This window comes from Oncorhynchus mykiss, chromosome 20, assembly GCF_013265735.2.
Source record: "Oncorhynchus mykiss isolate Arlee chromosome 20, USDA_OmykA_1.1, whole genome shotgun sequence".
Taxonomy (NCBI): domain Eukaryota; kingdom Metazoa; phylum Chordata; class Actinopteri; order Salmoniformes; family Salmonidae; genus Oncorhynchus; species Oncorhynchus mykiss.
The window spans coordinates 8019086-8034238 of NC_048584.1; the positions used below are offsets into that span (position 1 = coordinate 8019086).

Genomic DNA, 15153 nt, shown 5'->3' on the forward strand with positions numbered 1-15153 from the left:
TGAGATTATCAATTGCTTGAATATGTACAGGCAAGGAAAGGCTACCGTTTTCTAAACGTTCTCATGTGTAAGTGTACGAAAACCCCACCTTCAGCTCTCACTCAGCCCTCTCAAACCCCTGCAGGTATTGATTGGTCATGCTGGTCAGCTGTACCAACGTAAAATGATATGATTGACATATGCTCTTTTTCATACACATCAACCAACAGAGCACAAATATAGTCATTTCAGAAGAGTATTGTCTGTTTAAAAAAATATGGATGGTTTATTTGACCCTACTGCAACAAGCATATAATCCATCACCATGTTTTTCAACTTCTCATATTAGTCAATAGAACACAGTTTACATCCAAATATGAACAGTGGTATATTTTTTATCAACACATTCATTCACTTCTCAATCTACAAACATAGTTGAAAAGACACACATTATAGTATTCATTTATCCTGTCAAATACTTGGTTAAGTGGGTTTTCTAGTCTGAACTGATCACGAAACGGTGGTGGTTTATAACTTGTTCAGAATCTACTGAAAACATTAGACAGTCTAATACAAAAGCCAACCAGTATGGACTGGTCCATAATACTGCCTCTAGAATTATAGCTTATTTACAATCATCTATGAGCTAGCCATCACCGAACTAATTTATGAAAGAAAGAACAGAAACAGAGTATCTCATTAATTGATTGTGCTTTTTAAACCCACTAAAACCAATTCTCCATTTTGTAAAAATGGAACACTTGTCTCAGACTGAGGCACCAATAAAAGTGCTAGTAACGTTAGTTTTGATTTATTTCAAGATCTCTCTACAGCTATGCGTAAGACTGGCGTTACAAACAGTAGTTTATATTTATATATTTATAAAGTTGTTACAGGGCCGTCCCGGTTTCATCACCCGTGGTTGTCTTGTCATGTCTTTCAACAACACTTGTCTTGGAGACATCGATTGGATCAGTCCTTGTGTTTTACCATGCAAAGCCCTTTAGAGTAGCGGTAGAAGTTCAAAGAAGAAGAGATTTGTGTTGGACGGTTGGACAGAAAGGCTGCCTGAGCCTCGGTATTCTCATATAATCAATGTCCCCTCATATGAATCACACCCCAATTGTGTAGGGCAAGGGGAGCTGGTGCTTAGGGCATAACAGGAATAACAGTAGAGTAGTTTGCCAATTTCACAGCACACTACCACAGCTGAGCCATGTTTATCTGGAGTCAGTCTTTATGGAGTTTGTGTCTACAGAAGAACTCCAGTCTATTACAATACAGTACTTGGTTCTGGTGAAGTCCGGAAAGGCAAAGAGATGAGGGTATTATCTTTTGATTGACTTAGCAGGAAACTAAGCTACAGAGTGTCATGTCCCACCTTACAAACAGTCAGTCTCTTCCCATCCCTTTCCCCACACAAACATAATCCTTCCCATACTAGCGATTAGCTGTTAGCGAGTTAGCATTACCCATTGCGTCACTCCCAAGCTAGCCGTTAGCGTGCTAGCCAGCGTTAAACAGTCACTTCGGTCTTGCTGCCTGTGCGATAGTGCTGCTGCTGCTGCTGCTGCTGTTGCTGTTGGTGGTGGTGTTGGGGTATGTAGTGGAGCTGCTCCACAGTGTGGGTCCTTCTAGAGGCAAACTGCTGCCTCTTATTAGTCGTGTGGTTCATGGCTAGCGTGTTGGAGTGTGCCCCTTGTCCTGGTCCTGGTCCTGCTCCGCCTGCCGCTCCTGCGTTGTTCGAGGCACTGGGATGGGAGTGCATTTTTGTCATCTTGTAGCGGTCCATGAGTGGCGTCGTGGGCATGAACACGTCCGGGTGCGAGATGGCGTGCGACATCGACTTGTCGTTGTTTCCCCGGAAACCGCCGGACACGCTGCCAACTACACCACGCTTTAGCGACATCATCATTTTGTCCGGCGAGATCAGAGGATCCTGAGATAGCAGGCGGTCTTGGGAGTACAAGCGGTCTTGCGAGTAGAGGCGGTCTTGGGAGAAGTGGCGGTCTTTAGGGTACATGTGGTCTTGCGATTGTAACAGCCTGTCTTTGGAGTACATGCGGTCCTTGGAGTACAGCCGTTCCTGGGACATCATGCGGTCCTGAGGAAGCAGGCGTTCCTGGGACCTCAGCCTCTCAGCAGACAGTAGCTGCTCATCAGACAGGATTCGTCCTCCATGCTCGGTCATCCCCATCCCGTAGGAGATGCTATAGTCTTGCTGGGGGCCTCGGTGTGGGGACAGAACCCGGTCCTGAGACATGGCCCTTTGGACTCGGGGAGGCCTTTGTCTCCTGGGGGCCTGCTGGGCCTGGGGCTGCTGGGGTGGGGCCTGGGTCACCTGGGGCTGGGGGGGCTGGCTCTGGAGCTGCTGCTGGAGGAATGGATGAAGATACAGTCAACTCTTGATATATTCAATGGCTTGGGACTTTTGTAAATGCATGCCCTGAACAGGCACCACTGCATAACAAAATGCAGATTTATACAAATATGTAGATGCAGTACTTGTTCCTGGTTCATTTTGATGACGTGTAAGGGCATTGTGCTTCTGGCTGCCAGGTCAGGGAGGTGACGCTTGCGGGTGTAGTAGTCGTCGACGTCTTTATCCGCTGTGGAGAGACAGAGGGAGACAGAAGAGGTGGATTAGGAGAGAGAAAGAGGGAGGGAGAAGGTAGAGAGAGAGAGAGTAGGAGGGAAAGAGAGAAAAGGGAAGTAAAGGAGATTGAATAGCGGGTCTGAAGGTTGCTCCGAAAATACGACAATCCTGGCCCCATCTGTGATTTTACCGGCGTTTCTGGCTGTGGGCTTTCCAAAGGTTGCGTACAAGTCTGTTAACAAACAGTGTCATACTGCATACACCACACAAAAACGTCATACACAAAGGCTATTTGAAAAGACTCAGGATCACGTAACATGGATGAAAATTCATCTGCACGTTCATGTATTAACAAATCGAACATGGATATGGGTTGTGTCCAAGAACAGGTCTAGAGATATGTGCATGTCTCCAGATTGTCTTGGCAGGATGTGTGATATCACACCCTCACACCTTGTATGTGTTATAAAGGAGACTCACTGGGAACCATGCATCAACCATTAGTCATACGTACGGATTTGACATATTCAGACACACACAATCACGTGCGCCACACACACACACACACACACACACACACACACACACACACACACACACACACACACACACACACACACACACACACACACACACACACACAGATGTACAGTACACACATGCTCACGTACAAACATCCTGTCAAACTAAGATGTAAAGAACATATGTTTCATGGTCACATATACCGGATAGGTGCAGTGAAATGTGTTGTTTTACAGGGTCAGCCGTAGTAGTGCGTCACCCCTGGTGCAAATTAGAGTTAAATAACTTGTTCAAAAACACATCGACAGATTCTTGACCTTGTCGGCTCCAGTATCCGAAAACAGAGACTTTACGGTTCCTATCCCAACGTTCTAAAAGCTAGACTACCTGCCGCCCATGACTAAGTAATACTGCGGCAGAGATGATATATATTTTTTATATACGTAAATATATAAAAAATGGAAACCTTTGAAGTTCACCCCCAAAAAGACAGCTGTCTTCCTCTGAGTCTGTTCTTTTTCACTTCGGCTTTGAACGTTTTACTGCTAAAGTGAGATGGAGATGAACTTTCATAACATGAATCCGTTAATAATATTCATTATTCATAAATTGAAAAATAAAATACCTCTCCAGAATCCAGAGAACAATAATAGACCATTGTAGAATAGATCCAGCTGTATAAATGATGGACACAAGGCTTCTAATACACCTCAGGCTGATCAGTCCTTTCACACAAACGTCATTTATGACAGGGCGCTAAAAGGGGATTGGCTAAAGCAAATTACCAGATGAATAACAAAAATATACATATATATATATATATATATATATATATATATATATATATACAGTGGAGCAAAAAAATATTTAGTCAGCCACCAATTGTGCAAGTTCTCCCACGTAAAAAGATGAGAGAGGCCTGTAATTTTCATCATAGGTACACTTCTACTATGACAGGCAAAATTAAAATTTAAAAAATCCAGAAAATCACATTGTAGGATTTTTAACTAATTTATTTGCAAATTATGGTGTAAAATAAGTATTTGGTCAATAACAAAAGTTTATCTCAATACTTTGTTAGATACCCTTTGTTGGCAATGTCAGAGGTCAAATGTTTTCTGTAAGTCTTCACAAGGTTTTCACACACTGTTACTGGTATTTTGGCCCATTCCTCCATGCAGATCTCCTCTAGAGCAGTGATGTTTTGGGGCTGTTGCTGGGCAACACGGACTTTCAACTCCCTCCAAAGATTTTCTATGGGGTTGAGATCTGGAGACTGGCTAGGACACTCCAGGACCTTGAAATGCTTCTTACGAAGCCACTCATTCGTTGCCCGGGCGGTGAGTTTGGGATCATTGTCATGCTGAAAGACCCAGCCATGTGTCATCTTCAATGCCCTTGCTGATGGAAGGAGGTTTTCACTCAAAATCTCACGATACATGGCCCCATTCATTCTTTCCTTTACACGGATCAGTCGTCTTGGTCCCTTTGCAGAAAAACAGCCCCAAAGCATGATGTGTCCACCCCCATGCTTCACAGTAGGTATTTTTTAAATATATTTTTTTACCTTTATTTAACTAGGCAAGTCAGTTAAGAACAAATTCTTATTTTCAATGACGGCCTAGGAACAGTGGGTTAACTGCCTGTTCAGGGGCAGAACGACAGACTTGCCAGCTCGGGAGTTTTGAACTTGCAACCTTCCGGTCCAAACACAACGAGTTGAGTTTTTACCAAAAAGTTATATTTTGGTTTCATCTGACCATATGACATTCTCCCAATCTTCTTCTGGATCATCCAAATGCTCTCTAGCAAACTTCAGACGGACCTGGACATGTACTGGCTTAAGCAGGGGGACACGTCTGGCACTGCAGGATTTGAGTCCCTGGCGGCGTAGTGTGTTACTGATGGTAGGCTTTGTTACTTTGGTCCCAGCTCTCTGCAGGTCATTCACTAGGTCCCCCCGTGTGGTTCTGGGATTTTTGCTCACTGTTCTTGTGATCATTTTGACCCCACGGGGTGAGATCTTGCGTAAGCCCCAGATCGAGGGAGATAATCAGTGGTCTTGTATGTCTTCCATTTCCTAATAATTGCTCCCACAGTTGATTTCTTCAAACCAAGCTGCTTACCTATTGCAGATTCAGTCTTCCCAGCCTGGTGCAGGTCTACAATGTTGTTTCTGTTGTCCTTTGACAGCTCTTTGGTCTTGGCCATAGTGGAGTTTGGAGTGTGACTGTTTGAGGTTGTGGACAGGTGTATTTTATACTAATAACAAGTTCAAACAGGTGCCATTAATACAGGTAACGAGTGGAGGACAGAGGAGCCTCTTAAAGAAGAAGTTACAGGTCTGTGAGAGCCAGACTAAATACTTGTTTGCCCCACTGTATAGGCTTTTAATTGGCATGAAAATGATGTGTGTTATTAAATAAATTAGCCTAAATCAGTGAAATATACATCTCCTTAATGAATAAAAGAGCAAATGAAAGTAAGATGTCATCATTAATTCTCTAAAGCAGTTTTTTATTTTAATTTTTTTTTTTTTTTTAGAGATTGGAGAAACATGTACTATGCATTTTAATTCCCTATGGGGAAGAATGCAAGGCCAGTTCAGGCTGAACAAAAATCATCTGAAAAAGGAATGAATGTGTGTGCAGAGACACACTGTACCCTTTACTTTCAATTTATACATCAATTTACATGTATTAGTTGATGCTGAGATTTGCCATTTCATTATTCCAATAAAGGAAATGCGTCTCGATCTCGCCTCTGGCTCTATCCTACGTGATCTATCAGTAGAAAGATGCCTTTTGGCTATTTTCTGCTGCAAATGATTTGCTTTGGAAGCAGATAAAGACAGTCAGGCTGGGCTGGCACTGCCTGAGGACAGTTTTAGGTTTTTAACATGGCAACAACATTCACCATGCATTTTGTAACATTACTTATTAAGACAATTTCCCAAGCACTGACATTTCCCATGCAATGACATAGCATCTTCCAATCAATATGCAGTCCAATATCTATTAGACAATAACAAGCACAAGAGACACCTGAGACAGGCACATGTATAACGATTTTGACCCACTCTAGAGATAGCGAGCACTGATGGGATCAGATCCTTCACCCCGGAATACATTTTATGGATTTCAAGTCTCCCCATTAGACCCTGTAAACTCAATAGGTGCTTTTTTTGGTTGAATAGATCTCGTATTTGATTCTGTGTGTGTGTGTGTGTGTGTGTGTGTGTGTGTGTGTGTGTGTGTGTGTGTGTGTGTGTGTGTGTGTGTGTGTGTGTGTGTGTGTGTGTGTGTGTGTGGCGCACGTGATTGTGACAGCACCGACTTTAGACACACGACTTTGAATTGTAGACTACAATAGTTTCAGTTCTCTCCCTTTAGTCCCATGTGGCTCAGTTGGTAGAGCATGGTGCTTGCAATATTAAGGTTGTGGGTTCAATTCCCATGGAGGACTAGTATTCAAATGTATGCACTCCCTACTGTAGGTCCCTCCAGACAAGAGCATCTGCTAAATTACTCAAATGTAAGTAGGACAGCCATGATGCAATTACACAAGCCTTAAGGAACATTTGTGTTCTGCTCAATATGACGAGATGAACCCCAGCGTAGTACACTGAATCAATACAGAGCTGCAACTAGAGCACAGCACAGAGCTTAATGTGGTTAAATGCTCACACTGAGAAATAGTGGCTGCTGCTTTTCTAAAGAGACATCTTTAAAGAGAGAGTGACTGTGTGGTGTATTGGTATGGAATACCAGTGAGGTGTGGTTTTGATGAAGTTATGGAGGGGCATGTTTGATGTGTGTATTTGTGATTGTCTGTCCCCTCTCATCCAGACACTCTGTTTATGCCTTCAAGAGTCAGCACTTTCTGGAAAGGTTGTGAATGCTGATACACTGAATATTAGGACCCTTTCAGAAAAAGAGAATGTAGCCTTTCATTTTGACGTATCCCAGCACTACATTTTAAGGGGCGTGTGGTATAATCCTTCATAAACGTATGCCAGTTAAGTAACGAGTCGAGTGACGAATACAGACTTTTTAACATGCCAGAGTAGGCATTAACTTATGCATTAGAGTTTTTAACATGCAGGTCATTCAGCGAGGCAGTGGGAGCTCTTTCAGCGCTTCTGCTAACGGTGGACTATGCTGTGGCGAGGACCTACTCAGTCTCTTGAGGGAGGAGTATCTGTTGAGGTCGGCCTTGACGGCGGCCTCGTAGGTGGGCGGCAGGTGGGACAGGCTCTGGAAGGAGCGCGAGGAGGACAGGTCGTATGGCTCCGTCTGCGAGGTCAGGATGCCACTCATCCTAGTGTTCTCTGGGGAGACACAGCAAAACAAACAAGATGGGAAATGGGCAGGCTTCCTAAAACATACCCGGAGTCAGAACAAAGGCAACGCTGGTAGAGCACAGCTGCTGAGGAAGGGAGGGAGGGGAGTGAAGGGAGGTGTTCATCTGACAGGAACTTGTTCAGAGAGCGTTTGGTGGAGTCTGGGAGGTGGGGGGTGGGCTGAAAGGAGAGGGGGGTTAGGGGACGTGGGTTGAAGGTGGCGGTCACTAGGCACTGTGGGATTGTTTGGCACGGAGGAGATGACAACGGACCAATAACAACACCACATCAAACAACGGATGTCTGCTTCAGTGACCCTGATTGTGACAGTTTGTGTACTGTGATCTGAGGAGGATGGGGAGTGGGGTCGGGTGGGGAGAGGGATGGGGAGTGGGGTGGGGTGGGGAGAGGGTTAGGACAGGGCAGCAACCCGCTCATCAGCCTGATGCGATGTGATGCCAGAGCGAGAGAGGGGCATACTGGGACTCTGGCCCCTCTCTCCCTCTCTTTCTCTCTCTCTTTGCCCTTTTCGTCTCAAACTCCTCTCGCTCTATCTTGCTCCTCTCTCTCCTACTATCTCCTAGCTCCCGCTCTCTCTCTCTCTCCCTCTGACTACTCTCTTTTCCCTCCCTCTCTGCATCCCTCTCCCCATCTCTCTCTCCCCTTCTGGCTGTGAGTCTGTCACGCAGAGCAGTGGGCAGCAGGGTGCGGCTCAAGTCCTGGCTCCAGCGGCCAGATAAAAATAGAGGGATGGGTGACTGCTTCAGGAGAGAGTTGAAGAGGGGGGAGAGTTGAAGAGGGGGGAGAGTTGAAGAGAAAGAAAGAGAAGTTTGAAAAGGACAGATGACAGCAGGGGTCCGGAGAGAACTGTGGGGGGTGAGATTTGGGAGGAGAGAGACCCAGCTGTGAAAGAAGTGTCTGCAATACACTCTCCACACAAGGAAAATAGACTCACACTGTGGCATGCTGTTAGCTACCTCCATAACCAGAAACACACGTCACTGCTAAATCACCACGCACAGTACAGCCACACCACGGACTATGTGGACAGGGGAAGGTACAAAGGCTAAGGGTTGGTGAGTGTGTGGAAGGGTGTGGGGGTGAATGGAAGGGTGTGTGTGTTAGTTAATTCATGTGGGTTTATGTGTGTGTGCGTGTGTGTGTGTGTGACTTACCCCGCCTCAATGATCGGTGAGCTACCCCACCCAAGTGGAAAACAAACAGTTCAGAAACATGTTGATGGTGTGAAACCCAACCAACACACACCTCATTCAATGCCATCAGTCCAGCAATTACCTCTGGAATAAACCAATGACGTATATCATTTTTATGTATTCGGAACAGACCAAAATCTAATGTGCCTTTAGATATAGTAATAACGCACCTTATATGTACAAAGAGCAATGTTGTATACCCTCTTTAATTGACAGAAGGTCAGCAGTTGCTTCACACACAGAGGATAGCAGAGGTTGCACTAGCTACATAGACCAGCCTTATCAGAGCAACACAGAACACTGGCACACCAAGCCCTGTTTATATGGCTTGTGATCAAAGCGTGTTCGTTCGATGTGTTGTCAGAATGGATTTCTCATGTTTCCCATAGAATTCAGGGTTATTTCATTCATGGCACACTCATCTGGTTTAGCAGTGTGTAATGGAACACACATTGAGTTGACACACAGGAGCAGATGCGGTACGACTACAGAATCTCCTTAAAACGCAGCGGAAGCATCGGAGGGGAAGGCTTCTACACAGGGTTGAGCAGACACTGAACATCAGCCAGAGAGGCCAATCCAATGTTAAACAAACACAAAGAAATGGTATTTTCTCTCCTTTTCATTCTTCTTTATCCTCGCCTCACCCTTTGTCCTTATGCAACCAGCACTCTTCCTCATATCTATTCATCAGCCTCTATCCCCCCTAAACCCAGCTCTTGTGAATGAATAGAGAACATTGGCAGAAGAAAATCTGTAAATGTAATGAAGCTGGGGGTGATTTCCTCACAGAGAGCAGGGGCTACAGTAATAGTACTCCATCTTCTAATGACAGAGGAGGAACGTGCACGATGGTCGAAAGCTATAGCCGGGACACTGTGACCTTAAAAGGAGGTTCACTTGATGCCCAGCCAATCGCATTTCCTTTTAGTAAGGTGATAGACATTCATTTGTTTTTTTATTCGCTCCGTTCAAAAGAATACATGGTCATGATGATGAAATGTGACACTTCTGTGATTCTATCGTTAATAAAAAAATATATATTTTCAATAAGAGAATGCTAATTTTCAAAAAGAGAAATTGAAGAGTAGGTTGGCATCAGTGGTAGCATATATTTGTGTCAAAAGAGTGTTTCAAAGTTAATTTGAAAAATCTGGGCTACATTACTTCGAGAGAATGGCCTGGTTTGGTAAAAAAAAAGGGATTTAGTGACATTTGTCTTTCTACAAATAACTGTGTGGCTCTGATTCAACATCCACACTAAGTAATGTACTGGGCATGAATTCTAAGTAGTAGCCTATGCTAGAGTGGGTATTGAAACATAACCCTGTATCTGGATGCTAGTGCTGTTAGCTGTCCTTACCATTTTGGGTGCGTGTCGGGCTACCTAGAACCACATGGTTGTAGTTTTGCTGATGGGTACCTGTGAAAACAGCAATGGAGAGGATCATTCAATGTGCATGAGACAAGCATATCAGATATCGTATCTGATCAAAAGTAATGACATGGTTAATACAAGCAGAGAGCTAGAATTGGCATCATTAAAGGGATGGTTCATCACGAAATAAAAGCTTGACAGATGTTTTCACACTTCAAAAATGGTGTTTAAATCAATCTTAATAAAATATTTTTTTAAAACATCTGACAAACGTAGATTCAGACATAGAGAATCCCTTTAACATCTTCCAGCCAATGACATGGATATCATGGTGAAGAAAGATGGAGAGGAAGCAATATGGAGAGAAAACAGTAAGGAGAGGAAGGCCAGGTAAAATAGGGGCGCAAGGGGAAAAACCGGGATGGAGAGGTGGAGACTCTGGAATCATTGAGGAGAATGTGCAGAAGAAGAGCAGCATGTACACTGAGCATGTGTTATTCACATACACACTGACATGGGACATGAGTGCCCTTGTTCTTTCAAAAAAATGGCAGTACTGAAAATGAAAAAGACACCATAATAAAATAGTAATATATCTGAACATCTCATTTGAGTTGGGTCATTCTTTGTGATATTATGATCCTTCCATTCAGACGTTTTGGGATGACAGTGAAGGTGAGAGCGCTTGGATGAACATGTTGTAGCATTGCACCCCTCGGCACAAGCCCCTGTCACTTAACCAACTGTCCATCCAGACCATGTGGACTGTTTTGGGCTGAAATGAGATGGCAGAGATGTCAGAGACACGGTCCCTTTAAAGATCCCATTGTATTGAGTCAAGTGATGAATGGCAGCTATTGTGTGTTTGTGTGTGTGTGTGCGTGCAGTGGTGGAAAAAGTACTACTTTCAGTAAAAGGAAAGATACCTTAATAGGAAATGAGTACATGAGTAAAAGTCTAAAAGTATTTGGTTTAAAAAAATACTTAAGTATCAAAAATAAATGTAAAAGTATAAACAATTTCAAAAGCCAGGGCCAAAACTCAAGACATCAAACAATGCATGGTTGTTTAGTGAGTCCGCCAGATCAGAGGCAGTAGGGATGACCAGGGATGAGTGCGTGAATTGGACAATTTTCCTGTCCTGCCAAGCAGGGAAAATGTATGGAGTAAAAACTAACTGATTTTCTTTAAGAATGTAGTGAAGTAGAAGTAAAGGTTGTACAAAATATAAATAGTAAAGTACAGATACCCCAAAAAACAACTTAAGTAATAATTTAAAGTATTTCTACTTAAGTACTTTATACCTGTGTGTGTGTGTGTGTGTGTGTGTGTGTGTGTGTGTGTGTGAGTGTGTGTGTGTGCGTGCGTGCGCACGTGTGTGTGTGTGCAAGAGTGATCCAGGTGAAAAAGCAACGATACTGTAGATAGATGGAAGACACACTGCCGACCGAGTGCCGCCACTGTTGAGACACATTCATTTGGCTGTGTGCTGTTGTGCCTGTTTAGTCATGCATTAGCAGTCACAGTGCTGAGAGGGGATAGATGACCCTCGTTCTCACATCATGGGTTTTAATATTTGTTATAGGAAGATGGAATGTGTCATCAGAGTAGGTGGGCGTGTATGTGCGTATTTTATTTCTATTAAAAAAGAGCTTGACCGTTGACGTCAGAGTTTGGTTTGTGGAGAGAGAGACTGTTTGCAGACAAAGTGAAGTCACAGACGTGAGGGCAGGGTTTGGTTTGTGGAGAGAGAGACTGTTTGCAGACAAAGTGAAGTCACAGACGTGAGGGCAGGGTTTGGTTTGTGGAGAGAGAGACTGTTTGCAGACAAAGTGAAGTCACAGACGTGAGGGCAGGGTTTGGTTTGTGGAGAGAGAGACTGTTTGCAGACAAAGTGAAGTCACAGACGTGAGGGCAGGGTTTGGTTTGTGGAGAGAGAGACTGTTTGCAGACAAAGTGAAGTCACAGACGTGAGGGCAGGGTTTGGTTTGTGGAGAGAGAGACTGTTTGCAGACAAAGTGAAGTCACAGACGTGAGGGCAGGGTTTGGTTTGTGGAGAGAGAGACTGTTTGCAGACAAAGTGAAGTCACAGACGTGAGGGCAGGGTTTGGTTTCTGGAGAGAGAGACTGTTTGCAGACAAAGTGAAGTCACAGACATGAGGGCAGGGTTTGGTTTGTGGAGAGAGAGACTGTTTGCAGACAAAGTGAAGTCACAGACGTGGGGGCAGGGTTTGGTTTGTGGAGAGAGAGACTGTTTGCAGACAAAGTGAAGTCACAGACGTGAGGGCAGGGTTTGGTTTCTGGAGAGAGAGACTGTTTGCAGACAAAGTGAAGTCACAGACGTGAGGGCAGGGTTTGGTTTGTGGAGAGAGAGACTGTTTGCAGACAAAGTGAAGTCACAGACGTGGGGGCAGGGTTTGGTTTGTGGAGAGAGAGACTGTTTGCAGACAAAGTGAAGTCACAGACGTGAGGGCAGGGTTTGGTTTCTGGAGAGAGAGACTGTTTGCAGACAAAGTGAAGTCACAGACGTGAGGGCAGGGTTTGGTTTGTGGAGAGAGAGACTGTTTGCAGACAAAGTGAAGTCACAGACGTGAGGGCAGGGTTTGGTTTGTGGAGAGAGAGACTGTTTGCAGACAAAGTGAAGTCACAGACGTGAGGGCAGGGTTTGGTTTGTGGAGAGAGAGACTGTTTGCAGACAAAGTGAAGTCACAGACGTGAGGGCAGGGTTTGGTTTGTGGAGAGAGAGACTGTTTGCAGACAAAGTGAAGTCACAGACGTGAGGGCAGGGTTTGGTTTGTGGAGAGAGAGACTGTTTGCAGACAAAGTGAAGTCACAGACGTGAGGGCAGGGTTTGGTTTGTGGAGAGAGAGACTGTTTGCAGACAAAGTGAAGTCACAGACGTGAGGGCAGGGTTTGGTTTGTGGAGAGAGAGACTGTTTGCAGACAAAGTGAAGTCACAGACGTGAGGGCAGGGTTTGGTTTGTGGAGAGAGAGACTGTTTGCAGACAAAGTGAAGTCACAGACGTGAGGGCAGGGTTTGGTTTGTGGAGAGAGAGACTGTTTGCAGACAAAGTGAAGTCACAGACGTGAGGGCAGGGTTTGCTGAATATATGAATGTATTTAATGTTCTTGAAAAGCATCAGACATAAAGAACACACACACGCACACACATGCACTGTGATCTCCATTTTAATTACATTGTGCCATAGCTGTAAAACCAAAACACTTTCCATTCACTTTTGTAGTTAATCCACACACAGTGCTGACACCCCAATCACACCTTTGAACTTCAGGCTTGGCCCCACACTGTCAGTGCCCAGATAGAGAAAGCACTGAGACCTCCATAGAGAAATAGGGAGAGCCAGTACTGCAGAACTCCCCATAGAGAAAGTGTAGACAGAGAGAAGTTCTGCTGAGTTAAGAGCCCCTGCACTGCAATCGGCCCTAATTAAGAAGGAAGAAGGACCAGTTCAATGATCCCGCTGTAATTGGGGGACCAATTAGTTGTGTTAGAGAGAGGCAACACACACACACACACACACACACACACACCACAGCAAGCACATTGGTTCCTTGAAAGTTGTGGAAACTTATTTTTTGAGGTTTCACATTGGTTGTGGGAACAAAGTCATACCAGTAAAATGTATTTTTTTTTTTTTTTACATTCTGAGGACAGAAGTGAACATTTTGCCTGTTCTGGGAACACTTATTTTTAGGTGGCAGGGAGGTTCAGAGAACATGTTTGTCTGGTTCCTTGAAAGTTTTCCTAGGAGGTTTTATAAAGGCTCTGAGAATGGGAATTATGTTCTTTTGAATAACTTCCTTCACTGAATGTTTCAATACGACTTAATACCACTGCTGGCTTATTCCAAGCACAGATAGGAACCATGAAAATTAATTTCCTCAGGCATTAATCATGCAAACACATTTATGTTTTATCGTGACAAGGCATCTTTGGGATTCAAACCTATAATCTTCTGTTCTCTATCCATGGAATTAGTCCACTGCGCCACCAGGATGGAGCCAGTGTGCCATGTTTTTTTTACACATAAAAAGCTGTTCATTTGAGTATATTCAAACAGACCCCATTTCAAAGGAAACAAGCACTCATTAAGATCAGGTGGGGCCCATTAGTGGGCGCGGCCAACACACTTGAACACACTTAGGATAGAGAGGGTTTTGTTGATGCTGAGAACGGAATGTATATGTTTTTAAATAACATTATTGCTAAAGTTTTCTTGTGGTTTTTATGGAAAGTGTTCTCATCATTCTAAGAAAGGAATGTTTGTTTTTAATAACATTATTAGAATGTTCTCTGAATGTTACTTACCCACGAACTGGACCAAGTCTGGAATGCAGAGGAGTGTCTGCGCCTCGATCTAGGTTGGGCAAAACTTAACATGGTGGTGTTTGCCTTAGCAATCTCACTGGAATAAAGACCTCCTCCATTCCTTTCATTATTGAAAGAGATTGTGATGTCTCACATCTCAAAATAGGGCTACTTAATGTTAGATCCCTCACTTCCAAGGCAGTTGTACTCAATGAACTAATCACTGATAACAATCTTGATGTGATTGGGCTGACTGAAACATGGCTTAAGCCATGATTTTACTGTGCTAAATGAGGCCTCTCCTCCTGGTTACACTAGTGACCATATCCCCGCGCATCCCGCGGAGGTGTTGCTAACATTTACGATAGCATATTTTAATTTACAAAAAAAAAAAGATTGCATTTTGCCTTTTGAGCTTCTAGTCATGAAATCTATGTAGCCTACTCAATCACTTTTTATAGCAACTGTTTACAGGCCTCCTGGGTCGTATACAGCGTTTCTCACTGAGTTCCCTGAATTCCTATCAGACCAGATAATATTCAAATCTTTGGTGACTTTAATATTCACATGGAAAAGTTCACAGACCCACTCCAAAAGGCTTTCGGAGCCATCATCAACTCAGTTGGTTTTGTCCAACATGTTTTCGGACCTACTCACTGCTACAGTCATACTCTGGACCTAGTTTTGTCCAGTGGAATAAATATTGTGGATCTTAATCTTTTTCCTCATAAACCTGGACTATCGGACCACCATTTTATTATGTCTGCAATCGCAACAAATAATCTGCTCAGA

At 43.9% G+C, this 15153-nt stretch overlaps 1 protein-coding gene across 6 annotated transcripts in view; it reads right to left on the bottom strand.

The window, feature by feature from the left end:
• Positions 1 to 241: 241 nt before the first annotated feature.
• The window catches only part of LOC110498897 (protein shisa-6), a 65040-nt gene continuing 50128 nt past the window's right edge, over positions 242 to 15153 (bottom strand). For 2 of the 6 annotated variants that reach the window (XM_021575588.2, XM_021575585.2), the window contains 5 exons: positions 10017 to 10076; positions 8615 to 8635; positions 7275 to 7427; positions 2485 to 2588; positions 242 to 2353 (listed from right to left, as the gene is read on the bottom strand). In XM_021575588.2, the coding sequence (XP_021431263.1) occupies positions 1496 to 2353; positions 2485 to 2588; positions 7275 to 7427; positions 8615 to 8635; positions 10017 to 10076 (1196 nt within the window). In that variant the 3' untranslated portion in view covers positions 242 to 1495. The remainder of the gene's footprint in view (positions 2354 to 2484; positions 2589 to 7274; positions 7428 to 8614; positions 8636 to 10016; positions 10077 to 15153) is intronic. The other 4 variants (XM_021575589.2, XM_021575587.2, XM_021575586.2 and 1 more) reach the window with 3 other exon arrangements.